We start from the raw sequence: 27,808 nt of genomic DNA on the forward strand, positions 1-27,808 counted from the left end.
AAGAATTGGATAAACTCCCCAAATACAGGTGTGCCTGTAGCTTGTAGCGTCATACCCAAGAAGAGTTCAGTCTGTAATCACTGCCAAATGTGCTTCAACAAAGTACAGAGTAAAGGGTCTGAATACTTATGTAAATGTGATATTTCCGTTAGAAATGTTTATAAATTTGCTAACATTTCAAAAAAACTGTTTTTGCTTTGTCATTATGGGGTATTGTGTGTAGCTGGATGAGGGGGGGACAATTTAATACATTTTAGAATAAGGATGTAACAAAATGTGGAAAAAGTCAAGGGGTCTGAATACTTTCTGTGATGATATACACTTGTTTATCTGACTACATCCAGACAGTTCAACAATGCTAGCAAGCAATATAAGGTCATTCCTTGTAAGTCCTGCTTCCACCTAGAATGCAGTGAAGGACAACTCTGTTCTCTTCATGTAGGCTACTGTATGTCTTGTATGTCATTCTTCTGTGTCTCCTTTCCACCCAGAACACAGTGAAGGACAACTCTCTCCTCTTCATGCAGAACGTTCTGAAGGTGTACCTGGAGAACGGGCAGACCAAGTCCTTCCGGTTCGACTGCAGCACATCCATCAAGGTGTGTGTGGCTCTTTGTGGAGGGGGTTGGAGTGGCACTCTTTCTATAATTGCTGTGGTGAAATGGGAGGAAATTAATGTAATATGGCGTGGGGACTCAACCTTGACTTGAAATGCAAATTGCATTCTAACCATCTTAGATACACAGTGGCAGAAAACAAGAAAACAAATACAAAATGTATAATTTGGTATTAGGACATTGAAATTGACCTTTGGTTATGGTGTGATAGGATGTTATCATGACCTTACAAGAGAAGCTGTCCATCAAGTGCATTGAGCACTTCTCCCTGATGCTGGAACAGCGGACGGAGGGATCGGGCAACAGGCTGCTACTGCTGCATGAACAGGAGATGCTAACTCAGGTAGGAATTACTGTAGGCATGCTAACGCTAAGTCATTGGTTTGACCTTTACTTATCCAGGAAGTCCCATTGAGGTCAAGCGACCTCTTATGTAAGGTATACCCGGCCAAGAGGGCAATTCATGACAGAGATCAATCAATGACTCAATCAACCAATCAATTTATAAAGCCCTTTTTACTAGTGCTTTGCAGTATACACATCTAACACGAAGCAAATGGAGCTTCTGCTTTCTGCCATAAGTCCTAATAGTTTGAAAAAGAGCGGAAGAAAGAGAATAATATATGTAACTGAACTAGACACCCCTAGCCCATTTCAGGAGGATAGGTCTCAGTATGGAGCTCTATAGCTACAGGTCCAGGTTATCAACGTCCCAGAGAGAATAGAGAGAATGAAAGTCATTAATCTGTTGCTAGCCCAGAGTCACCCTCAGTGATCCCATTCTGCTTCCTAAACACACTCCCACCTCGGCCTCTTCACTTAGTATCCTATAGATAAGAGGCAATTCTATTCCAGCACTACCGCACAATCACACTCCAAGCTTCTAGCTGAGACAGACAAAGTACACATCCCAAATGGCACCCTATTCCCATTATAGGTCACTACTTTTGACCAGGGCCCATAGAGCGTCCCATAGAGGGCTGGTCAAAAGTAGTGCACTCGGGAATAGGGTGCCATTTGGGACGTGCGCAAACACTTCCTGCTCAGTATTCATAGAGCGACTCAAGAACACAGCGTGATTTATCAAGTCCGGCACAGCAGGGCGCCTCTGCTTTCAATGTTTTAATGAAAGTGTGCTGCGATCATAGTGAGGATACTTTTAATATGCATCACCATCATCCTGCATAGACAGCCCTTTGGTGATAAGCAATAACGGGACTAACCCTCGAATAACATGTTATTATTCTTTTCAAGGATGAAAATAGTTATGTAATAGGTTTTGTTATGATTCGCGTAAGGGGCTGAAATCTGTAAGCTCAATGCTCAAGACGTTACACTCTTAGGGGAAAAAAAGGCGCTATCTACGTAGAACCAAAAAGGGTTCTCCTATGTGGCCAGCCGAAGCACCCTTTTGGAACCCTTTTTTCTAAGAGTGTACCTTTCAAGGAAATAGGGAACGAGGGCAAATTACTGACCAGTGTAGCACTTACAATATATCTCCCTCTGCGTGTCTTAATGAATTCCTGTCCCTTGACAGAGGCCAAGAACCTGTCCAATGGATGTAAATTTGCCTGACTTGGGTTTGCAACAATGACTCACCCTGTCCTTAGCACTGGCCTTACCATCCCATTATGTCCTCGGGAATGAATTCACCTGACCATTTGATGAAGTTTGACGTAGCACCTTGAGGGATCTTGCATTTGATGTTTTCCGTTTTGATGTGTCTGTGTCTCTTTCACATCAGTGTACATTTACATTGCAGTAAAACATTTTAATATTTTCTCTATAACACACACTCAATTCCTCCCCCTCCTTTCGCACATCCTCTCGTCCCCTTTTTCGTTTCAGGTGACACAGAGGCCGGGGTCTGATAAGATGAAATGTTTCTTCAGAATCAGCTTTGTCCCCAAGGACCCGGTGGATCTGCTCAGGCGGGATGCCGTGGCATTTGAATACCTCTACGTTCAGGTGAGAGCACCACAGGAGACCTGGCCCAATCATAGTGGAGCATAACACAAGACCGCACTCCTGTATTCTCAGGTGAACTTGTCTAACAAGCATTGAGACTTTAGCTTGTCAATAATGGCCTTTTGATCAATGACAATACATGCATATCAAGTTCAAGGTTCCCATCCAAAATTGGTTAGTTGTCCAAGGGTTTAGGCTCATTCAGAACTTCATAATATTTTCTGTTCTCTTGGGATTGACTATTCAAAGCAAAATCGCTTCTATGTTCCTGACAACAATGCCGGGTTTCTAGCTTGTCCTTCATCAACTTGTAAATAGAACAAAATGTATCTATTTTGAATGGATTTGAATCCACTGGTTCTATCTTCCCCTCCTGGTCTTCCGTAGAGCTGTAACGATGTGGTTCTTGAGCGCTTCGGCTCGGAGCTGAAGTATGACGCCGCGCTCCGATTGGCCGCTCTGCAAATGTACGTCCTCACTATGACGACCAGGCAGACGCAGAAGGTCTCGCTCAAATACATCCAGTAAGTTCAGCTCCTTACTGTAATTTTTTTAATTTTACCTACTTTATTCAACTAGGCAAGAACTAGAAAATTCTTATTTTCAATGACGACCTAGGAACAGTGGGTTAACTGCATTGTTCAGGGGCAGAATGACATATTTTTACCTTGTCAGCTCGGGGGATTCGATCTTGCAACCTTTCAGTTACTAGTCCAACGCTCTAACCACTAGACTTCACTGGGTGAACACTAATTTGCATTATTTCCACGCCCTTGAATATCAAATGCCTTCTTAATTTCCAGGAAGGAGTGGGGTCTGGCCCTTTTCATCCCACCAGCGGTGATGACCAGCATGAAGGAGAAGAACATCAAGAAAGCACTGACGCACATCCTCAAAACCAATCAGAACCTAGTGCCTCCGGGAAAAAAGGTACAGTACGGATTCCATCATCACCTCTCTCTCTCTCTCTCTCTCTCTCTCTCTCTCTCTCTCTCTCTCTCTCTCTCTCTCTCTCTCTCCTCTCTCGTATGCTTAGCAGAGCTGCCCTCTAGAGGAGTGTAGTTGTGTGTTTGCTTTCTTTTTTTTTCTTCATCGTCAATGATAATGTCAGTTGTGTATTTGAGACAGAGACACAGTCAAACCTATAAACAGTTAGTGTATTTTTGTTAACCCCAAGACATTTTCCTCTGGCTTTTTCCCCCTGCAGTTGACTGCGTTGCAGGCAAAGGTGCACTACTTGAAGTATCTCAGTGACCTGAGGTTGTATGGAGGGAGAGTGTTCAAATCCATACTTTTGGTAAGGCCACTAGTTGTATCTGTCCCTATTTCAGTCATTTGTCAAATAGAAAAACAATATTGTTCCAAATCCATATCCTGCCTTCTCTATTTTACACACTCTCTCACACACACACACACACACATACACACCCCTCTTCAACCCCAACACACACACACACCCTCACCCCCAACACACACCCTCACAGCAAGGGGAGAAGCAGACAGAGGTGACCTTGCTAGTGGGGCCCAGGTACGGCATCAGTCACGTGATCAACACCAAGACCAACCTGATGGCCCTGCTGGCAGACTTCAGCCACGTGAACCGCATCGAGATCCTCACAGAGGATGATATCAACGTCCGCGTGGAGCTACACGTCATGGATGTCAGGGTAAGGAGTGGGGCCTGAGGTGTCGAGTTGACACAGTTAACTGAGTGGCTTGAGGCTTGGAACAGTAACCGAAAGGTCGCTCGTTCAAATCCTGAGCCGGCAAGGTGGGAAAATCTGCCGTTCTGCCCTTGAGCAAGGCAGTCAACCCCCAACAACAACTGGGCGCCGATGACGTCGATTAAGGCAGCCCCCCAAACCTCTCTGGTTCAAGGGGGTTGGGTTAAATACGGAAGAAACATTTTGGTTGAATGCATTTAGTTGTGCAACTGACTAGGTAAAAGTGTACAGATACCCTGGTCAATATTAGCTGGCTATTAAGTAGAAAAAACCCAGTTTGTACATAAATGCTATTCTTGCAAGACCACATCCTTGTGTTCTGTAATGTTTGTATTTCTTCATGTTTGATCTGAAGCCCATCACATTGATAATGGAGTCCAGTGATGCAATGAACCTGGCGTGTCTGACAGCAGGGTACTATCGACTCCTAGTGGACTCTAGGAGATCTATCTTCAACATGGCCCACTGCAACAGCATTGCTGAAGAAATGGGTTGGTCAACCTATTACTATGCGGTGTGTGTGTGCGTGTGCGCTTCTGTATAAATGTCTATTATTATCAGAATTTCGCCAAATTGTTGAAGTGAGTTCTTCTATTAAACAACAGATCAGGACAATCTTCTAGAGTGGCCGTACAGCACTTCGTTAGGCAACTGTGAGGACCCCAATGCTGCCGGCCAGGACGAGCGTTACAGCAGTGACATGGACTTCTCTAACAATGGAGGGAGAGAGAACAACATCTCTCCCCACGTCCCCGAGCCCCAAAACCATACCCTAACCCTGCAGCAGAATGAGAGGCCATTGGAGGGGCGGAGGAGTCCCCAGCCCCCACCTCTCCCCCCCGCCAGAAACAAACCCAAAGACTCCCCCCGGAGCGCCAAGGTCTCCTTCATCTTCGGAGACCCCCCTTTGAACACTGTGAACCCCCAGAACTTAGGCTACGAGTGCCTGATGGATGAGAGTCCCGAGGTGCCCGAGAACAGGCCCATAGCCTACTTGCACAACAACGTCAACAACACGGGGGACTTCAGGACCCAGGTGACCGTGCCCTATCAGTTCGCCGACGGCAGTTCGCATGTGGTCTACAGCAACATCGGTGAGGAGCTGGTGGAGGAACCGCTGCTCAGGGACCTTTGTTATGCAGACACCACGGACGACGCCGAGGATGAGGATGACGCCAGCTGTGAGGAAGACTCTACCGGGGGGGGAGGGGGGGAGGATGACGGCAGAGGTGGAGAGGGCGGCACGACGGCGGCAAGCAAAGCCACGTTCCTCACCCTCTCAGGCTCCAGCGATGACATCATCGACCTGACCTCACTTCCTCCCCCCGAGGGGGGCGATGACGACGATGATGATACTGACGGTGTCCTCCATTCCCTAAATCTCGCCATTGCCGCCCCTCCCCCGGGGTTCAGAGACAGTTCTGATGAGGAGAGTCCCGAGGGTCGCCCTTTGGCCACTGCCGACAACGATGACATGCCCGTGTCGCTGATCGACGCTGTCCCCACGGGGTCACGTGTCGAGGTGTGCGGCGGGGAAAGGAGGCTGGAGGATGCCATGGTGACAACCCTGCAGGCACTGGAAGCCCTGACTGTGTCCGAGGAGAGGCCACGCCCACCACGCCCACAGCGACCACAGCCCAACAGTAACCCAGGTCTTTAGTTCTACCATCATTGTGCCAACATCACTTATAGTTTACAGCTGTTGTACATACAGTGTCATGGCCTTGCTCTAGTTTTGGTTTTTCATTGCTCACTGTTATGCTTGTGGTCAGACCTGGCCCAAATTAGGATGTCTTCAAACTATATGTTGAACTTTGTTTAAAGTGATATAATAGAATTATATTACTTTTATGTAGTTACGGTTGAAAGAAGCTCAAATTATAATATTTTTTCTCTCTGGCTCACATAGGTGTGCATATGTCTCGGGCTTTCAGTCCTGAGTCTTCCTCTGACTCAGGCAACGAGACCAACTCCTCAGAGATGACCGAGACCATGGAGCAGGCCGCCGCCCACAAACTCATCCACGAGAACCACAGGCGCCTCCTTATCGCCACCTCCGAGGGCTACCAGCCTCTGATGGAGGAAAAGACAGACTTCCCTGTCTCGCCCAGAGTGGCCACCCAAAAGAAAGCCCACAGCCCCTCCCACTATCGAGACATCGGGCCGCCGTCGTCCGCCACGCTCCCTAAACAGACCCTCCATCCAGATGGCATAGAGCTGGATCCAGAAACCACTGATTCTCTGACTAACCTCTCCTCCGGCTTCAGCAAGCGACCCAACTCCGTAGTTGTTGGAGGGAAACAGCTAAAAAAGTTGGCCGACACCAACGGGAAGTTCAACACGTTCAGTACCAGAGACGGCCACATGGGGAGCCAGCTGGATGTGGAGCGTACCTCGTTCTGCGAGAGGTTGCAGAGAAGGCAGCCTCTTCCTCTACCAGAGAATTCAATCTCCATCATGGCGGAGAACCTGGCGGTGAACAGCCTGCCGAGGAGTCACCGCAGGCTGCCGTGCCCCCCTCCCCCACACCCTGAACAGACAGAGCCTGTGGAGGAACTTGGGGAGGCTGCAGGGGGGGACACTGGGGCGATGGGCGGCCAGGAGGAAGGGTACCTGGGGGGAGTGGCAGGTCCTTTCCCCTCCTCCCCAACCAAGAAGCCCCGGGACCCCCCCGGTGGGCAGGGAGATGCCCCAGGGGAGCAGCTGCAGCAAGTGAGGCAAGGAGTTGCCCGGCTGTGTGAGTACCACCTAGCCAAACGGATCTCATCCCTCCAGAGCGAGGCCCACAACTCCCTGCAGGGCTCCCAGTGCTCATCACTGGACGCAGGCTGCAGCACGGGGAGCAGCGCCTGTGGCACCCCAACGGATTCACCCCTCTGTGCCCCTGACGGCAACCACCATCCGCTCTCCGAATCTTCCACGTCCCTCAGGGTTTTCACCTACGAGGACAAGGCTCCCCATTGCACCCCGGGCCAGATCCCTGGGGGCAGGGACCTCCACCCCCAAGCAGACCCCACACTCCTGCGGAAGATGCTGCCCAACATACACCCTCCTGGGTCAGACACCAGCAGAGAGGGTTCCATCCGGTCGGCCAAGATGAAAGAAACCACAGGTAGTACAGCTAGAAGGAGTAACCTTCAAAATGATCTGCATGCCAAGACAGCCTGTGTAAGGGGTGCTAACTCCAAGGAGGGGAATGAGTCCTATAGGCAGCTCATTAACTACCTGACAGTGAGCCAGATGCACCAGGGAGGCAGGTTGCACAGTGCAGGCCTGGGAGGGGGAGTCAGGAAGGACACTAGGAGATATATTACCAGTAATCCCCAACTGATAGAGATGGTTAGGAGTAAAGGGAACACCATTCACCGCTATCCCTGCATGCCCTCCTCGTCCTTCCTCAGCCCGAGTCTAGTGAACCCCAATGCAGCCACCTCACGGGGTGACAAAGGCTCCCGACTGTATCACTCCGCCACGCTGCCCGCTAAGTTGAAGAGCTATCCTGACTTGCATGCTCAGAGACCCGCTGACAGTGTTGAAGTAAGGCCCAGTGGCACAGAGAGGAGGAGCTCCTTTTCGGGCCTTGAGAGTGAGTTAGAGAGGGGCGCCATCGACCCTGAGGTCGAGCGGTTCCTGTCCGTGAGGGACAGCATCCATGGAGGGGGTGGGGGCATGGTCCACAGATCCCCCTCCAGGGCGCGGAGTGTGATGTTCCAAAGGGGTGCCAGCATCTGTGGCCCAGAGGACTGGCTCAGGTCTGACTGCAGGACAAAGCATGCCGTCCGACAGGCTCTTAACGATTCTCTCTGTTTCTCTACTGCCCCTAGTGTAGCTCGCACAGAGCAGCTGGGGACGTCACTGGGAGTGGAAGCAGGAGATCACCCATCAGCTTTCACTAAGCAGGCCCGAGCCTGTGCCACGGCTCCTCCTCCTCCTCCACCACCTCCTCCACCTCCCCTACCAGCCAACATGAGCACCATCAACTCCACTGTGCCAAAGCAGGAGTCCACCGTCACATACAGACAAAACCACATCCAGTCAGTCACAGCTAGCCTCCACCACGAGTGCGAGCCCAATATGAACAGCCTCCAGCGGGGCAGGGATTCCAGTGTGAACAGCCTCCACCTGGGCAGGGAGCCCAGCACCAACAGCCTCCACCTGGGCAGGGAGCCCAGCACCAACAGCCTCCACCTGGGCAGGGAGCCCAGCACCAACAGCCTCCACCTGGGCAGGGAGCCCAGCACCAACAGCCTGCAGCGGGGCAGAGAGCTCAGGCGGAGCACCAGTAATGTAACTGCGGGCTGCGGGAGTGTGGAGGTGCTCTTCGACAAAGGCAGAACTAAGTGCCAGCAGCAGCAAAGACCAGTTGACCCCAAACTACAGAGGAGACCGACGAGGAAGAGGCTGTCGAAGAGCTACTCGCAGGGCTCGGTAGCGTCCACCTGCTGGTCGGCTGGGGGCAGAGACAGCCGGAGGGCCTCAGTGATGTTCCCCCTGCAGAAGGACACCAAGCACATGAAGGGCTCGCAGAAGCTGGACTCGGGCAGCCCCTGGAGGTGCCATGGTACTTTCAGCTACTGCTTCTTCAAGAGGAAGAGCCAGGCGGAGGAGGATGAGGTAGAGAGAGACGAGAAGGGCGAGAGGTCCAGGCGCAGCCGTGGCGGGGAAATGGAAGAAGCAGCGTCTACCTACGGCCCGGCCATGGACGCAGCAGGCGACCAGCTCTACAGCGAGGTCCTGACCAACATGAGCTTCAGCGACCGGCTGTCGCGCATCAACACACTCAAAGACCGCATGTACGTCTTCCCCGTTGGCTTCTCGGATGTACACCGCGACGCCAGCGAGCTCATCGCTCTAGTGCGCTCAAGCGTAGGCAGGGGGGACCGCAGCGGCCAGGTGCCACAGATCACAGCAGACCTGTCCCAATACAAGCAGCTGCTATCCATCGAGTCTAAAGAGCTGGGGCGGGCATGTCACAGGATGGCCCAGGCCCACGGCAGCCCAGAGGAGATGCTGCTGGCCATCACCTGCAGTTTCCAGGTGCTGTGCTGCCTGTCTGAGGCCTGCATGTGCCTGGTGAGGGGCCTGGGGGCATCAGCCGCCCAACAGCAGAGGGAGGTGGTGGCCAAGGTGGACGAGTTGGTCATGAACTACATCTGCCTGCTGCGCGCAGCTGAGGCGGCGTCCATCGGAGCGCCCAGCGACCACAGCGTCAATGCCCTGGTCCGCCACTCCAGCACCATGTCAGCCATTGCCAACACACTCACCCGCTCTCTCAAAACGCTGCTTAGCAAGTAGTAGGACGCCCAGCCGGCGGCACCATCTTTTAGTGTTATGAACATTATACGAAGCCATACAAGTCCAGAACTTTGTAATAAGGACTGATGTTATTATAGACACGCTTCTTCCTGTGTACATTTTTTCCCATGTATATAATGTACATACAGTAGATATGATACACTATATGAATATATAAATTACTAAAGATATTTTGAGTGGTCATTGGGAAGACATGTACTCTTTAATGTGATATTGAGGATGCAGTTATAGGTTGCAATGTGGAGAGGATTGATGTACCGTAGCACTGAAATTGCACTGCATTTAACACTCCTTCGTGTAATTTCTAAATTATTTTGACATGTTTTTTTAAAATACAGAGGGCAAAAACTTATAATGAAAAGACATAAAATATGTAAGCAAGTATCTTATTAAAGCGCTTTTAAGTCAGTGTGTAATGTTTAATAATTTTTAAAAAGTTCTTTCATTGTATTTGTTTTAATATGATCCTCTCTGGACTCAATGGTGTCCTTCAACATCTACAGTTGAAGTCGGAAGTTTACATACACTTAGGTTGGAGTCATTAAAACTAGTTTTTCAACCACTCCACAATATGTCTTGTTAACGAACTATAGTTTTGGCAAGTCGGTTAGGACATCTGCTTAGTGCATGACACAAGTAATTTTTCCAACAATTGTTTACAGACAGATTATTTCACTTATAATTCACTGTATCACAATTCCAGTGGGTCAGACACTAAATTGACTGTGCCTTTAAAGTTTTAAAATTCCAGAAAATGACATTATAGCTTTTTAGATAGCCTAATTTACTTTTATTGTGTTGTTTTATCAGGTAAATTGACTGAGAACACATTCTCATTTACAGCAACGACCTGGGGAATAGTTACAGGGGGATGAATGAGCCAATTGTAAACTGGGGATTATTAGGTGACCGTGATGGCCAGATTAGGAATTTAGCCAGGACACCAGGGTTAACAGCCCTACCCTTACAATAAGTGCCATGGGATCTTTAATGATCTCAGAGAGTCAGGACACCCGTTTAACATCCCATCCGAAAGAGAGCACCCTACACAGGGCAGTGTCCCAATCACTGCCCTGGGGAATTGGGATATTTTTTTAGACCAGAGGAAAGAGTGCCTCCTACTGGCCCTCCAACACCACTTCCAGCAGCATCTGGTCTCCCATCAAGGGACTGACCAGGCCCAACCCTGCTTAGCTTCAGAAGCAAGCCAGCAGTGGTATGCAGGGTGGTATGCTGCTGCCTCCAATTTGAGTCAATTGGAGGTGTACCTGTGGATGTATTTCAAGGCCTACCTTCAAACTCAGTGCCTCTTTGCTTGACATCATGGGAAAATCAAAATAAATCAGCCAAGACCTCACAAAAAGTCTGGTTCATTCTTGGGAGCAATTTCCAAAATGTTCATCTGTCCAAACAATAGTCTGCAAGTATAAACACCATGGGACCACGCAGCCGTCATACCGCTCAGGAAGGAGACGTGTTCTGTCTCCTAGAAATGAACATACTTTGGTGCAAAAAGTGCAAATAAATCCCAAAACAACAGCAAAGGACCTTGTGAAGATGCTGGAGGAAACACGTACAAAAGTATCTAACATCCACAGTAAAATGAGTCCTATATTGACATAACCTGAAAGGCCGCTCAGCAAGGAAGAAGCCACTGCTCCAAAACCTCCATAAAAAAGCCAGACTACGGTTTGCAACTGCACATGGGGACAAAGATCGTACTTTTTGGAGAAATCTCCTCTGTTCTGATGAAACAAAAATAGAACTGTTTGGCCATAATGACCATCGTTATGTTTGGAGGAAAAAGGGGGAGGCTTGCAAGCCGAAGAACACCATCCCAACTGCTTTTCTGCAGGAGGGACTGGTGCACTTCACAAAATAGATGACATTATGAGGCAGGAAAATTATGCATATATATTGAAGCAACATCTCAAAACATCAGTCAGGAAGTTAAAGTTGGTCGCAAATGGGTCTCCCAAATGGACAATGACCCCAAGCATACTTTCAAAGTTGTGGCAAAATGGCTTAAGGACAACAAAGTCAAGGTATTGGAGAGGCCACTACATAGTCCTGACCTCAATCCTATAAAAAAATGGTGGGCTGAACTGAAAAAGTGTGTGCGAGCAAGGAGGCCTATAAATCTGATTAAGTTCCACCAGCTCTGTCAGGAGGAATGGGACAAAATTCACCTAACTTATTGTGGGAAACTTGTGGAAGGCTACCCGAAACGTTTGCTACCAAATACTAATGGAGTGTATGTAAACTTTTGACCCACTGAGAATGTGATGAAAGGAATAAAAGCTGAAATAAATCCTTCTCTCTACTATTATTCTGACATTTCACATTCTTAAAATAAAGTGGTGATCCTAACTGACCTAAGAAGGCATTTTTACTAGGATTAAATGTCAATAATTGTGGAAAAACTGAGTTTAAATGTACTTGGCTAAGGTGTATGTAAACTTCCGACTTCAGCTGTATGTATCAGATTACATTTTATTTCTCCGACCATAAACATAAAAATCCACTCAATATTTTTTCAGCTTCTCTGACCCATTAAAACGTTTTACATATCTGTGGGTCATGGTGTGTCTTCACTTGCTATTTAATTTGCTCCACTAATATCTTGTAGAAGAACTCCATTCAGTAAAAAAAATATTAACTTGTGCACTGTCTCATTTTTCTACACCCTAGGCCTAGTAGCTTTCTCTATCTACAAAAAAAAAATGCTAATTCCATTTTGAACATGAAAATGTTTCATTCCAAACTACGTCTTATTCATTTGGACATAAAACCGTCTATTCATTTCAAGTGAACAGGAGGCCCTTCTTTCCTAGCGTGATGCTTCTCATGTGAACATAGTAAGAGGGAGTGTATCACCAAGGGTTTGACAAAGGTTTCTGTGTGTGGATAAAATAAGCACTTGAAGTATCAATCTCTCTCAGAGTTAAATCAAGATAAAACACACAGATCCAAAGGCCTTAAAGGGTAAAGGGGGGGGGGACCCCTGTAAGAGACAATTCCTTTCTGAATCTCTGGCCAATGTGCTTTTCAAACCAACAGTACATGTAACTATTATGCCTTGATCACACCAATAGTGTCATTGCTCAAAATAGTATGAAGCATCATCTGGATATGCGTGCAACAAAAGTTCAACATTCAGCTTCTGCTACCATGTCTGTCAAGCTGTCTACACATACAGTTTGGCACATACGTTCAATAAATCCAATGTGTGCCCCACACAGAACACACTGCAAATGCCTCTGCAACGCAATGCTGCAAGGCAAACGCAGCGTTCCATTGGAAACTAATGTACTTGTGATGTACCAAAATGCAATCACGCTGTCCGTGTGATTGGGGCGTTAGTCAGTCATAGTAGGCCTGATGTATGTGTGGCAGGACAAACAAATATATATATATTTTTTTTAAGGCCCAGTGCAGTCAAAATTAAGATTTTCTTTATATATATTTCCACAATATGAGGTTGGAATAATACTGTGAAATGTTTTAAATGACTATAATGCCATATTAGTGTAAAAGCTGTTTGAAAACACTGACTGAAATGTCAGCCTGTTTTGGTGGGATGGAGTTTTGGCCTTCCAAATAGCATGGACCATAACGTTTAATGCCAACCGTGGGAAAAAAACACCTAAGAAGAAAGGCATCGATTTTGTCCAATTAGGAAGAGGATGGAAGCCGTAGAGAAATACTTGGGTTTGCTAGGTTTTACTGCAGAACAGTTGCAGGGAGTGTTGATTGGTCGTGTTCTGTCCCCCCAGACCATAGTAGGATTAGATTGGGTAAATAATGGAATACGGTGGGGGGGGGGGGGGGGGGTTAGGGCTAATAGATGGCAGGATACATTGTCCTTTTCCCCAATTGTATAATACTGTATCACAAATAACTTAATGTTGGTTGGCTGTGAATAGCCTCACACTCCAATACAGTAGGTGGCAGTGCATGAACCTGAACTCGGACGCGATCCGCCAAAACAATCCCAAAGAATAAGAATAAGAATTAGGAAGTGACACTTCCGATATACCATGCAAACACTGTTCTAACTTCCTTTTTCAGTTTTAGTTGTCCTGTCGTGCTGATCTGCTATGCGTTGGCAACAGCGAAAATAAGTTAACTTGTTAGCTAACTTGCCCCTTGAGGGATAATTGTTGCATCCAAAATCTCCTACTCACATTACCAAATTGCACAATAAATATTTAGGACATGCCAAACATCGTGCTTTTCAGCGGGAGCTCCCACCAAGACCTGTCACAAAAAGTGGCTGATCGCCTCGGACTGGAATTGGGGAAAGTGATAACGAAGAAATTCTCCAACCAAGAAACATGGTAGGTTTCGTTTTTTACGCATTTATCGTCTGCATTTAAATACGTGCATGATTATCTAATTGATCTGCCGAGCTAGCCTAGCAAGCTATCTGGTGCTGGACGTTAACTTACTGCAGCCTGGGTCATGCATACACGTGTGCATGAGTAGTGTGCACGCGCAGGAGTAGTAAGTTTGCTATGCTAACGGCACTGAATAACGTTAGCGTGCTGCCGTTATTACATCAACACCTACATTGGAAAGTTAGTTATGTAATCCCATGGTCACGCGTGCTGGTGTTCATTGTTGAGTCGTAACTTTGCAAGATGCACCATGCCAGCTAGTTTGCGAAAAGACTCACGTGACTTAATAATAGCCAACATAGTTCAGGTAAACAGAACCAACTACTGCAGCAACAGAGAACGAGGCCACGTTCAGTAGGCAAGCCGTCTTGAAACGTTGCAGATAAAGTGTAATGAACAGAGAATGAAAATAGTGGTAACTGCAGGTAGCCTAGCGAGTAAGAAGTTTCTGCCAGTAACGAAAAACCCGCCGGTTTGAACCCCCTGCACCGACTAGGTGAAAAATCGCTCGATGTGCCCTAATTGTACCAGTAAGTCGCTCTGATCAAATGTATACATGTGTTATCCAAATTGTTCCTATAATTATTCGCCCTGCTGCAACCCCAGATTCAATCTCTGCCTAAATAATGTCATGCACTTAAACCTAATTGCACCTGTCGCTCTGTATAAGAAATACATATACATACATACATAATTTTCCTGATCTGTATTGTTCCAATATTGTTTTGCCATGCTGCCACCCCTGGTTCCATTTTAGCCTAAATGATGTCATGCACGTAATCTAGGTTCATTTCCAGCAAGTAAGCAAGCTGACCTAATTGTTCAGTAGCGATGGTAACTACATAAACCTGCTCTGGTGCATGTAGACTTTACAATACTAGCAATATGATGCAATGGGTGTGAGCGAGTACACTGCATTGCCCCATGAACCAAGGTGAGCTACGGTCTCCTATTGATTTTTAGCCTAGCTTCATTACTTGTCCCCTTATGTGCAATAGTGGGTCTTTGTCAGCTATATTAATACAATGATCTGCTTTCAAATTTGTGGGTGCTTTTGGATACAGTTTGGCCTGATAGTGGGAGTGAGTACAAGGACACAGATAAATGAGATATTATTGTGGGATGTCCTCCTTGCAAGGATGAAAAGTGGGAGAAAGTACATAGTATTGAGTAGATGATCTGACATGATATATGATAGTCTTATACTCAGCTGGCCCCTCCCTGGATTTTGTGTTAAACGCTCAACAACAAAGCTTTCTCTGCCCTTAACCTTGTTCTGAACACCTCCAAAACAAAGATTGTGAAACACACCCCCCTCAGAGAGAGAGAGAGAGAGAGAGAGAGAGAGAGAGAGAGAGAGAGAGAGAGACACACAGTTTAATGTTGAAAGATGTGAGAGCTCACATGTTTTTATTTTATTTATTTTTTTACAAAGGGATAGATTTGGAGTTGGATTCTTTGGCAGGTACATATGCAGGATGCTACTCTCCACAGCATGGTCTTTGTTCCAGATCAAAACTCCTAACCCACAACCTCATTTTGACCAAAATTAACCGGATAGATTACTGCTTCCAGTGTTTTCTTTTTCCAAGTCTAGCAAACAAAGAGCAGAGACCTGAGGACACCATCCAACCTGGAACCGCGCTCCCAGACTTGAAAGGACAGACCAGATACAAATTCAATTAACTCGAAGGTGTGACGTAAGAGGGCTTTTGACCCAACAAATGTCAGGGGTCTTTGAAGCGTCCTCTGAAGCCCCCTCCTGCTGTTCAGTCCATTCACTGGCATTTTCTACAAGAAATCTGCCTCCAGAAATAAAAGCTTCTCCCAAGTGGGTGTGACACCTACTCCCGTTGCCTGCCTCACTGCTGCTTGGATTCCACCTGGCGATCTGTTCAGTGTGCTCTGGCCTGTCTCCCCCTGTCTGGTACAGGCAGTTTGACCACACTCACCCCTCTCTCCCTGGCCTGTCTCCCCCTGTCTGGTACAGGCAGTTTGACCACACTCACCCCTCTCTCCCCTGGCCTGTCTCCCCCTGTCTGGTACAGGCAGTTTGACCACACTCTCTCCCTGGCCTGTCTCCCCCTGTCTGGTACAGGCAGTTTCACCACACTCACCCCTTTCTCCCGAGCTTTCACTCGCCTCCAGCACACACGCACTGTTTGGGCGAGTGACTCTGAACTTACAATGGCTACCCCCCTCGTTATATGAAAAAAAAAATGGTGCATTTTGATATTTGACTCATGTGTACTTTGTTGACTACAAACTTCCTTTACCCAACCGTGGGACAGACCGTGTTTGTTCCCACCCTCGGGACTCTGACTCTCTATTGGTTACACTGACCTTTGGCCTCCCATCCTATTCTAACCACCTCTCGTCGGCTTTGTATTCATGTTACCTGATAGAATTGCTGTACAATATGATCTTGTTGCCATCTGATACACATTCAGATGTCATAAATCAGCACTGCAGAGCTCTCCCTGTGCTATGCCAGGCCTTGATTGTATTGCTGTTGATGATATTTGGAAATGTGCATGTACACCCTGGCCCACCTACTGTTGCTAGCCCCAATTCTGACTTGTGCTCTGATATTTGCTTCACTGGTTGCTGAACTCGTGAAAGCCTGGGTTTTTCACATGTTAACACTAGAAGTTCATGACCTAAAATGGATCATTTGAAAGTGTGTGTTCACAGATCCAATCCAGATGTGTTGGTCATTACTGAGACATGGTTAAGGAAGAGTTTAGCATACTGATGTTCAACTTTCTGGTTATAACCTTTTTTGGCTCGACAGATCTTCCAAAGACGGGGAAGTGGCGATCTTTACCAAGGATCACTTTCAGTGCTCGGTTGTCTCCACCATGTCTTTCCCTAAACAATTTGATTTGCTTGTTTTAAGCATTAAGCTTTCAAATAGCTCTTTGTTGTCTGTTGCTGGGTGCTATCGTCCTCCATCAGCACTGGCCTGTACCCTACCTGCCCTAAGCTCTCTCCTGGCCGGAATTTGTCCTGCTAGGTGACCTAAACTAGGACATGCTTAAACCACCTGACCAAGTCCTAAAGCTTATGGGACTCCCTAAATCTTTCTTATATTATCACAAATCCCTCAAGGTATGACTCCAAACACCCAGAAAAGGCTACTCTCCTCTGTTATCGTCACAAATAATCCTGATAGGTATCAGTCTGGTGTTTTCTGTAATGACTTTAGTGATCACTGTTTTACAGCCTGTGTTCGTAATGGTTGCTCGGTGAAAGTGGGAGCAAGTACATAGTATTGAAACAACCTGTCCTGATTTGTCAGACCCTAGCTATAAAAAAAAAATGAATTAGCAAGCCTTCTTTCGTGAACTGGCCTGTAAAATGGTATAGAAATCAGCTTGATCCCCTTTCGAAGACACTTGAACCTTCTTTTTGGATATTTTCAGTGATATTGTTAACAAACACGCCCCCATAAAGAAAATCACAAATAAAAACGGGTTCAGCCCTTGGTTTGACCTTGATCTTGCGGAGTTACTCCAACTCAGGAATTGGCGAAAGGCTCGGCACACGCATACTCAGGCTGACTGGCTGTCTTTCGGGCAAATGAAAAATAAGTGTACTCGGGCAATCCGGAAGGCCAAAGTTGGTTACTTTAAGGAGCAGTTCTCTCTCTGTGGGTCTAACCCCAAGAAGTTCTGGAAAACGGTTAAACAACTTACTTCTTCATTTTTACTTAGCCTTTTCAAATATAGTTACAATCAGGCCTATTACCATGAACTCCAGGAGCGTTGCGGCAGAATCTGCGATGGTCAGCAGCGGGAGGAGGGTCAGGAACAGTTCTGTCATAATTATTTCATCAAACAGTGTGCTTAAAGCATCAGACAAGCTCGGTGCATATTGTTGATTTATTAGCTTAGGGTGTGCCAATATATGGGAAGAATACAAGTTTTAAAATTTTCGCCTAATCGATTGGTTGAAAGAACACGGTCGACCACATTTTTAAAATATACTCTGCGACAGTCCTAGTCTATACAGTAGCTGTGGGTCTCGTGTCTCCTCACGTCGTGCCTCTTCTGGGTGGTTCAGATAGGTAGACCGGCTGTTGCATTAATTGCATCTCTTGGTCAGATGTGAGCACATGACTCCAGCGGAGGCAGGGAAAGGGGGTTGTCCTGTCTGGAATGTTTCAGTTGTTGACTTGTTTTGAAGCCTGCAACTTATGGAGAGATGGTGTGTGTGTGTGCACTGATTCCCAGAAGTCTGCTTTTCCACACGCACTTTCAAATGAGAGTTAGTTTGTCAACGTTAAGCTTGTTCTGGTCATTCCATTTTACTGCACCAGACCTCCATCAGTCGTCTGTTGGCGTGCAGTTATGATACTGTGTTGTTGGAAAGTGATTTGTGGTGCTGTATCGTTCATGAGTGAGTAGCAGTTACCCTTTTTTCCCTAAGCATAACTTGTAGGGAGGGATTTGGCCAAGTTAAATAAATGTCCATGGCGAGAAGTTTACGATCAGCCTTCTCCGTCAGGGTATACGAGCTATATGCCTAGCGTGGAGTGATAAGAGCAGGGTGATGAGGATGATCTTCTCTACCTCAGTGTGGAGATGAGTGAGTGGTTCCGTGGTGGTAAGAGTTTTCCTTAAGGTGACACTAAATTATGCTGCTGCGTCTCTGTCAGTGTGGAGATCGGGGAGAGCGTGCGCGGCGAGGACGTCTACATTGTGCAGAGCGGCTGCGGCGAGATCAACGACAACCTGATGGAGCTGCTGATCATGATCAACGCGTGCAAGATCGCCTCGTCGTCCCGCGTCACCGCTGTCATCCCCTGCTTCCCTTACGCCCGGCAGGACAAAAAAGACAAGGTAAGCCTGTTGCCTGACGGGCTGCTCGCAGGCCCAAAGTCTACTACAATGATTCACCATGTGTAGTGTCCAGTATGTAGTGCAAAACGTAGCATATATACATTACCAGTCAATAGTTTGGACACACCTACTCATGCAAGTGTTTTTCTACATTTTGTACTATTTAATACATTGTAGAATAATATTGAAGACATCAAAACTATGAAATAACACATATGGAATCATGTAGTAACCAAAAAAGTGTTTTGATGTTCTTCAAATTAGCCACCCTTTGCCTCGATGACAGGTTTGCACACACTTGGCATTCTCTCAACCTGCTTTATGATGATGTCACCTGGAATGCATTTCAATTAACAGGTGTGCCTTGATAAAAGTTAATTGGTGGAATTTCTTCTTCGTGCGTTGTTGTGACACTGTAGGGGTGGTATATAGGAGATAGCCCTATTTGGTAAAAGACCAAGTCCTTATTATGGCAATAACATCTCAAATAAACAGGACTGCCACAGAAAGGGAAGACCTGAAGTTCTCTGCTGCAGAGGATAAGTTCATTTGAGTTACATGCCTTAGAAATTGCAGCCCAAATAAAAGCTTCATAGTTCAATTAACACAGATCTCAACATCAACTGTTCAGAGGAGACTGTGTGAATCAGGCCTTCATGGTCTAATTGCTGTAAAAAAACACTAATAAAGGACACTAAGAAGAGACTTTCTTAGGCCAAGAAAAACAAGCAATGGACATTAGACCGGTGGAAACCTATACTTTGGTCTGAGGAGTCCAAATTTTAGATTTTTGGTTCCTACCACTGTCTTTGTGAGACACAGAGTAGGTGAATGGATGAACTCTGCATGTGTTGTTCCCACTGTGAAGCATGGAGGTGTGATGGTGTGTGGAGGCTTTGCTGGTGACACTCGTGATTTATTTAGAATTCAAGGCACACTTAACCAGCATGGCTATCACAGCATTCGGCAGCGATATGCCATCCCATCTGGTTTGCGCTTAGTGGAACTATCATTTGTTTTTCAACAGGACAATGACCCAACACACCTCCAGGCTGTGTAAGTGCTATTTTACCAATAAGGAGAGTAATTGAGTGCTGCTTCAGATGACCCGGCCTCCAGAGTCACCCGACCTCAACCCAATTGAGATGGTTTAGGGTGAATTGGACCGCAGAGTAAAGGAAAAGCAGCCAACAAGTGCTCAGCATATGTGGGAACTCCTTCAAGACTGTTGGAAAAGCATTCCAGGTCAAGCTGGTTGAGAGAATGCCTAGAGTGTGCAAAGCTGTCAAGGCAAGAGTGGTTACTTTGAGGTATCTCTGAATTTGTTTTACACTTTATTGATTGCCATTTCCACATCGTTTTAATGTCTTCACTATTATTCTACAATGTAGAAAAGGGTTTTAAAAAAGGAAAACCCATGTAGTTGTCCAAACTTTAGACTGGTACTTTGTATATAAACATACACACATCTCCTCCTATTGAATGTTTTCCCCAGACACAGTTGATAGGCATGTCATCCAATAACTTCTGTGTTATAACACAAAAGACATACGAAAAATACAGCCCCGGCCAAATAAATCTGTCGGTTTGAATTAGAGCATGGTTCATCGCCTGAGGTGACGTCAGGCTTTCCAAGAAGGGAGAAAAGGTTCAGACCACCGCTTATCTGGTAAATGATTCACACACTGTTCCAGTTAATAAAGTAACAAACGAGTTTCCTCATGTAGCAACCCGCAGTTGTTCTGAGGCCTAACCTATATTCCACCTTTTCTCCCTCTTTCTCTATCAACCCAAAGACAGTGTATCAAGCACCAGTTACTATCATGAGACCCGAAGCACGCAATCTCTGTTGTGGAGCATATTTAACCTTTTATTTAACTAGGCAAGTCCGGTGAGAGAACAAATTCTTATTTACAATGACCGCCTACTCCGGCCAAACTCGGACGACGCCAGGCCAAATTGTGTGCCGCCCTATGGGACTCCCAATCATGGCCGGATATGATACAGCCTGGATTTGAACCAGGTACTATAATGACGCCTATTGCACTGAGATGCAGTGCCGTAGAGCCCTGCGTCACTCGGGAGCCCTATTATGTTTTGTAACAAGGTGTAACATGCCAGATCTCAAAGGCCCCTCTAACGTAGTGGCATACTGTAGCCCAGTGTTTCCCTACTCTTGTCCTCCAGTGTAACAGGTTTCAAGGTCATGTCTAGCAGGGATCTTGCTAATGTCAAATTGACGTCATAACTTGCATATTCTAGGTCATGTTGGAGAATCTTTGCAATTTAGCTAACCCTAACCCTTTTCCTAACCTTCATTTGATGTACCTAGCCTGCTTTGAAAAGGTCACTTCTGACATCAGAGGCATCCCATCTAGTCAACCCTGATTCAACTCGTTGAGGGCTTGATAATAAGTTGACAAGTTGCATCTGGTTGTCTGAGCCTACAACAAAAATGTGTGCTGCAGGGGTTACTGGAGGTCTGGAGTTGGGAAATACATCTGTAGCCTATACAAACACTCAGAACTACAAGTTCTAGAACAGGCCATTACAGATTTCCGACAGAGGGTTTACTTATATTTGTAAATCAAGTTTAATACAAGAAGGATTTAGACGGGGTATGCTTGCTTATACCAAATGGTGGCTGTTTAATTCCACATGTTGGCCTATCACTGTTGTCTTTTCCCCGAGGCATGTTAAATCAATACATGGCACTGTGGAATGTGACCTAGTACAAAATAGATGTTGAAACAAGCGTCCTGCCAGAGTTGAACTTGTGTGTGTAAATAAAGTAACCTGTGAGTTGTGATTTGTCCCCTGAAACCAGAATCTCTACGGTCACCTTGTGCTGCTATTTTGCTACAGAGGGCTGTGTGCATTAACCACAGAAGACCGAGATGTCTGTGTTAAACACACGACAACCTGTAGCCAATCGTCATCTGTTGTCTGTCGCCTGACCTGGATTGTGTTCCTTGTGGAGGAGCAAACGATTTAGACTTCACTAGTTATTTAAATCCAGAGCATTTTACTGTATTACAACAATTGTTGTCACACTGAATAATTGAATAGTGTGCTTCGTTTGAAAGAGCCTGTAACTCCCTCTGTGTCCCAGAGTCGTGCTCCTATCTCAGCCAAGCTGGTGGCCAACATGCTGTCTGTAGCCGGCGCCGACCACATCATCACAATGGACCTCCACGCCTCGCAGATCCAGGTAGGCAGCATCCAACACATCACCGTCACAGCAATGCAATTGCAAGGTGCAGTTTCACCTGCCGATAAATGAAGTTATATTCCATTGAAACGACTAGTAGTAGTTGCTAGATTTGTTTAATTCCTAGTTAATGTAGTGAAGTCTAAAGTTGTCGCTACGTTTTTGCTCAATATTAGGCTAGTCAAAGAAGGCGGTATATTATCATGGAAAATCTAACTTTTTGTATCTCTGTCTGTAGGGATTCTTCGACATCGCCGTGGACAACCTGTATGCGGAGCCCGCGGTCCTCCAGTGGATCCGGGAGAACATTCCAGAGTGGAAGAACAGCTGCATTGTGTCCCCTGACGCTGGAGGAGCCAAACGGTAATAACCAATTCCATGTGGCAGGGTCACATGAACTGGATACGGCTGGTCCTGAGTTCTTCAACAATGTGGCACGGTCACATGAACCGGATACGGCTGGTCCTGAGGTCTTCAACAATGTGGCAAGGTCACATGAACCGGATACGGCTGGTCCTGAGTTCTTCGACAATGTGGCAAGGTCACATGAACCGGATACGGCTGGTCCTGAGGTCTTCAACAATGTGTTTAGGTCACATGAACCGGATACGGCTGGTCCTGAGGTCTTCAACAATGTGGCAAGGTCACATGAACCGGATACGGCTGGTCCTGAGGTCTTCAACAATGTGGCAAGGTCACATGAACCGGATACGGCTGGTCCTGAGGTCTTCAACAATGTGGCAAGGTCACATGAACCGGATACGGCTGGTCCTGAGGTCTTCAACAATGTGGCAAGGTCTCATGAACCGGATACGGCTGGTCCTGAGGTCTTCAACAATGTGGCAAGGTCACATGAACCGGATACGGCTGGTCCTGAGGTCTTCAACAATGTGGCAAGGTCACATGAACCGGATACGGCTGGTCCTGAGGTCTTCAACAATGTGGCAGGGTCACATGAACCGGATACGGCTGGTCCTGAGGTCTTCAACAATGTGGCAAAGCGACGAGGAAGAAGTGTTTGGACCTGTTCATCTCTCCCTCGTTTTACCGTTTTCATTGGGTGTTTCTTTGTACCTGTCCATCTCCGAGATGACTTATGCCCGACTTCCGGGGGTCATGCGAATGCGGTGCTATTTCAGCTGAGCGCTGACATGCACATCTCATATTTCCTAAATCTTTGTTTTAATTTCCTTGTATCCAGAGTGACCTCCATCGCTGACCGTCTGAATGTGGAGTTTGCCCTCATCCACAAGGAGAGGAAGAAGGCCAACGAGGTGGACCGCATGGTCCTGGTCGGAGACGTGAAGGACCGCGTGGCCATCCTGGTCGACGACATGGCCGACACCTGCGGTACCATCTGCAAAGCTGCTGAGAAGTGAGCCACAGCGACCCCTCACACAGATCCTAATATCCCCAAAGTTATTCTACCATGGCCTTGCTCTAGGTTATTTGTGTTTGGCTTGTGCTGTCAATAAAAGTCTGTATTTATAGATGGTTGCTATGTAGGCTCATCTGTTGAGCATCTGTTGATCTCAAATCACCGTATGGTTTGTTGACCTGAACCCATTCTATCAAACCTAATGAGAGAGATTGTGTAGAGGGTGAGAAGTGATTTAGGGATTCAAAATCAACTCAGGTTTTTTTTTTCTTTGTCAAAATGGGGGCGTGGGTGTGGCCAACGGTACTGTCGCTGACCTAAACATGTAGGGCCCTCCTGTTTGCTGCAGTGACAAAATGTAGCTGTTTTAAAGCAAGTTTATCTCTGCTGTTTTTATTTTACTGTTTGGACATAGTTGGCCCGGGGGGGGAATAAAAATCATTATCGTTTTCGTTTGTTCCAGTCTCAACCATAGCTCCCGTTTTCACGGTCTGAAAATCCTCAACCTTTCACTCTTCTATTTGATGCTTGTGCCTTTTTAAATTTTCTACTTTGCTCATATGCATTATTTCAAACACAGTTTCCGAATTACTGTCACTTTTTGATTTTTCATTACACAACTCATATCTCTTTCTAGATTGATTGATGCCGGTGCGATCAAGGTCTACGCTATCCTCACGCACGGCATATTTTCCGGTCCGGCCATCGCGCGCATCAACGACGCTCCCTTCGAGGCCGTGGTGGTCACCAACACCATCCCCCAGGAGGAGAAGATGAAGTCTTGCCCAAAGATACAGGTACCCCCAGTCCAGATAGGCACTTCCTGTTTTCTCACATGTCCTTCTACCTTTTAGCCAATGAGGAATCCATTTGTTGATACATGCAGCATTTTGCCTCTCCCATGTCTTGAAGCACCTGTAGCTTGCTGCTGTTGTTAAAGCTAACCAGTCCAACCAGGATTGATTGGCTGCCCTGTAGGTTGCCTGACCTGAGGCACTGGTATACGGCGGTCTGCCATAGAGATGTATATGATGTTGTATTTTTGTGGTCTCCACCAGATCATAGATATAGCCATGATCCTGGCTGAGGCGATCAGGAGAACCCACAATGGCGAGTCGGTGTCCTACCTCTTCAGCCACGTGCCCTTATAAAGGATGGTCACAAGGAAGAGGTCACAATGGCCAATTTAGGCCGTTTCTCTCCTCGTGGTCCAATCAGCTCGCACCTTCAGTGGCCACGCCCTCCCGGAAGTCCTTAAGCCCTGACGGTTTGGGCCAATTACATGTGAACGGTTCCTAAAGGCCACGCCCACTTTCCCAGCTCCGTTCCGTGTGGAGACCCAAGAAAGAGTATCACCTCTTTGAGACCAGCAAGTTTCTATTTATGCATAATACCATGTTAAGATTTCCTTATTGTGTTTGTTTTCATTATCATGCTTTGCCAGCCAAAGGATCTGGCTGTCATTTTAACCAAAGGTCCATTGCCTAACGATGTTCCTGTTTGTTGTACCTCATTTTTGTCCATTTCACTATAAATGAAAGCATTCCATTGTGTGATGTCACTTCTTGAGTCATCTGACTGTTCTAACCAGTTCCGTGGGGAATCTGCAACGCTGCTGGTTTTAGAGGCACATTTGTTTAATCAATAGACGCCGATCACTTGACTCAAAACGGTAGTGAACGGGGAGGGACTATCTATCCGATGTTTTGCTACGGTGTGTGCTAATCAATGCCACCCAGGGTTGTTTAGTCATCAACAGCTGATTTTTAATTCCTTTAACCAGCAACATTTGGTTAGTGTTGGAGTTCAGTTTTTTTCTCCGAAAGATCCAGAGTAGAGGCTGTATTTGTTCAACCAGCAGATACCCACGTAATGTCTATAAGCGTCTAGAATTGTCTCCTTAAAGTCCCAAAATTGTATCATGGAATTCAACTTGCGATATGAGAGAGAATTGTCGTAAGCATTTCCACATGTTCTAGTTAAAACACTCTACTTTAGTGCCACGTAACAAGGCCAAATCTGATTTGTCATTTTAGTTTCCTTCATTTAGTATGCACCTAGTGGTGCACTCTAGTGACGGACTGGTGTCATTGCAGGGCCTCATGCTCACCTTTGTATTTCTGATCACATTTTCTCCACTACAATCTTGAAATTGCTCATTTACTAAAACTCCAACACCACTTCTAAACTTTTGAAAAACTGGGCAGCAAGAGATATCTGATAGGATGTCGGCAATCGGATAGGATTAAATGAATGGAAGGGGTGTCCACATTCAAGTCAATGATACAATCGCTCTATTTCTATCCATTTAATTAGATCCGATAACTTAGAGGGGCTGTCCCCAGTTTCTCCATCAGGTTTATCCATTTAATTAGATCCGATAACTTAGAGGGGCTGTCCCGTCTCTCCATCAGGTTTATCCATTTAATTAGATCCGATAACTTAGAGGGGCTGTCCCCAGTTTCTCCATCAGGTTTATCCATTTAATTAGATCCGATAACTTAGAGGGGCTGTTCCGTCTCTCCATCAGGTTTATCCATTTAATTAGATCCGATAACTTAGAGGGGCTGTCCCCAGTTTCTCCATCAGGTTTATCCATTTTTTCAAAGGGTGATTGGTCAAACAACCCTCACCCAAAAGGTCACGAATTTCAAAGTTCTACTTTCCCCGCGTCTTAAGTGTTATCCCCCCCCCCCCCCCCCCAATTACTTGTAGCGTAAGTTCTAATGTAGGAGGGTAACTCCTCAGGGTTAATTTCCCCTGTTGTATGCTGAGTGCTCCAAAGGCTGTGTTCAGAATGATTTCGCGGATTGGTTGAACACTGCTGGTGGACAGGCAGCCACTCTTTATTTTTTTTCGCCACCAGGGTTTTCATTGACAATAAACTTTGACAGTGACATCTACATACTGCTGACTGTCTTCCTTTCTTTGAGGCTCCTCAGATGAATTGTTATAGACAGTACACTGTTATTTTCCCTATGGGCAGGAGTTGTGTGATCCCATTGGAAGATGGGAGTAATTGGGTGGCCATATGAGGAACGTGTTGCTACTTACGGCACCAGAATCTTGTGGCAGTGCCATGGGAAAGTAAAGGACCTTGGTTGATCGTTTGTCAGTCACACGTCTTAAAAGGGTGAGTTCACCAAACTAGCCATGCAACACCACGGCCCAACCACCATCTAGGATCAGGTCCTCCTTGACTATGTAATCTTATTAATTGTGATCTAAAATGCAAAACTGGTCCTAGATCAGCACTCCTGGTGTGAGACGCTTTGCCCTGGACTCCCATCCAAGGACCAACCAGGGTGAATATCCTTGTTTAGGCTCAGGCCGAGACAACAAGGGTGATGCGGGATGGTGTGGTTGATGGCTACAGCCATATATAATATTTCATATATATATGAAAGTGACATCTACATACTGCTGACTGTCTTCCATATATATATATATACACTGCCCTGAGGGGCATCAGTAGGCATGAGGACCGTGATGTCAGGTTTGATTTCATGGTGATGGATAGTGGCTGAAAAGCTCCATAGCTGGCACCCACGTGCTTACTAGGTGTTTCATCTGAACCAGGCCAAACTGTCACGTAACCATAACATACTTCACAAAGAGGATCATCGAGAAAATAAGACAAGTGCTATTAGATATTTATTAAGTAATGTGAGTTATAATCTATAGTTATCTTTGCCAGTGGTAATAATCATATGCGTCTGTTTTATAGAGACCATTAACATCGAGTTAATAGAATGGACATGTTCTTTGCTCTCTTAGAAATGAGTGCAAGAAAAAGTAACATGATAAATACCATATGTGGTACGGTACATACCTCCGTTTTCCGACAGGTGGCGTCTTGTGCATACTTCTCTCAGCGGTGCCTGAAACTCGGTGAATAAAGTGATTTTTAAAAACACATTTGTGGAATTTTGGACACATGTGTCACGTCTCCTAAATTTGTTCTAATTCCCGCCGTTGAAAAATGAGGTTCAAATGTAATCTAATTTTAATATACCGTGTGTTTAATTTCCAAATCGTTCTTGGATGGGTGCTGTATTGTGACGTCAGACTCTGTCATTTGCATATTGCTCAGTATATCTCCTATGCTTGCGCAAAGGCGCGACACATTGCTGCAACGCAAAGCCTGGAGAAGTACCACTAGTCAATCAGTCCAACTTTGGTAAGCACTGATATTCATATTAACTTTAAGGTATTGGTCATATAAAAGTAGGATACCTGATATATGCTGAAATGCTGCCAGAATAGTGTAACTAACCTGAATTTATCCTTGCGAGAATATTCTAACCTGTACCATGCCAAGGACAAAAGATGCGACTATAAAGATGTTTG

At 46.1% G+C, this 27,808-nt stretch overlaps 2 protein-coding genes and 1 long non-coding RNA gene across 4 annotated transcripts in view; 2 read left to right on the forward strand and 1 right to left on the reverse strand.

Annotated features, from left to right (window-relative positions):
• LOC124008502 (FERM and PDZ domain-containing protein 4-like) overlaps nt 1–10,233 on the forward strand; it is a 37,532-nt gene extending 27,299 nt beyond the window's left edge. The window contains exons 7-16 of the mRNA XM_046319819.1: nt 492–599; nt 829–960; nt 2,466–2,585; nt 2,973–3,109; nt 3,389–3,515; nt 3,793–3,882; nt 4,070–4,252; nt 4,665–4,800; nt 4,915–5,961; nt 6,219–10,233. Coding sequence (XP_046175775.1) covers nt 492–599; nt 829–960; nt 2,466–2,585; nt 2,973–3,109; nt 3,389–3,515; nt 3,793–3,882; nt 4,070–4,252; nt 4,665–4,800; nt 4,915–5,961; nt 6,219–9,604 — 5,466 coding nt within the window. The 3' untranslated portion in view covers nt 9,605–10,233. The remainder of the gene's footprint in view (nt 1–491; nt 600–828; nt 961–2,465; nt 2,586–2,972; nt 3,110–3,388; nt 3,516–3,792; nt 3,883–4,069; nt 4,253–4,664; nt 4,801–4,914; nt 5,962–6,218) is intronic.
• LOC124008504 lies at nt 221–14,774 on the reverse strand. The gene is made up of 3 exons (XR_006834106.1): nt 14,716–14,774; nt 848–933; nt 221–651 (listed from the first exon to the last, which is right to left on the reverse strand). It is a non-coding gene; the product is annotated as an uncharacterized LOC124008504 (long non-coding RNA).
• On the forward strand, nt 13,676–25,009 carry LOC124008503 (ribose-phosphate pyrophosphokinase 2). 2 transcript variants are annotated; one of them, XM_046319821.1, is made up of 7 exons: nt 13,676–13,965; nt 18,686–18,869; nt 21,982–22,080; nt 22,319–22,443; nt 23,282–23,455; nt 24,096–24,255; nt 24,517–25,009. In XM_046319821.1, the coding sequence occupies exons 1-7, from the start codon at nt 13,844–13,846 to the stop codon at nt 24,607–24,609; spliced, it is 957 nt and encodes a 318-aa protein (XP_046175777.1). In that variant the 5' UTR covers nt 13,676–13,843; the 3' UTR covers nt 24,610–25,009. The 2 variants fall into 2 exon arrangements, with proteins under 2 accessions (XP_046175777.1, XP_046175778.1); XM_046319822.1 differs by lacking the exon at nt 18,686–18,869 and having other exon boundaries at nt 13,841–13,965.
• Nucleotides 25,010–27,808: the final 2,799 nt, after the last annotated feature.

The sequence above is a fragment of the Oncorhynchus gorbuscha genome, linkage group LG21 (genome assembly GCF_021184085.1).
Source record: "Oncorhynchus gorbuscha isolate QuinsamMale2020 ecotype Even-year linkage group LG21, OgorEven_v1.0, whole genome shotgun sequence".
Lineage (NCBI taxonomy): Eukaryota > Metazoa > Chordata > Actinopteri > Salmoniformes > Salmonidae > Oncorhynchus > Oncorhynchus gorbuscha.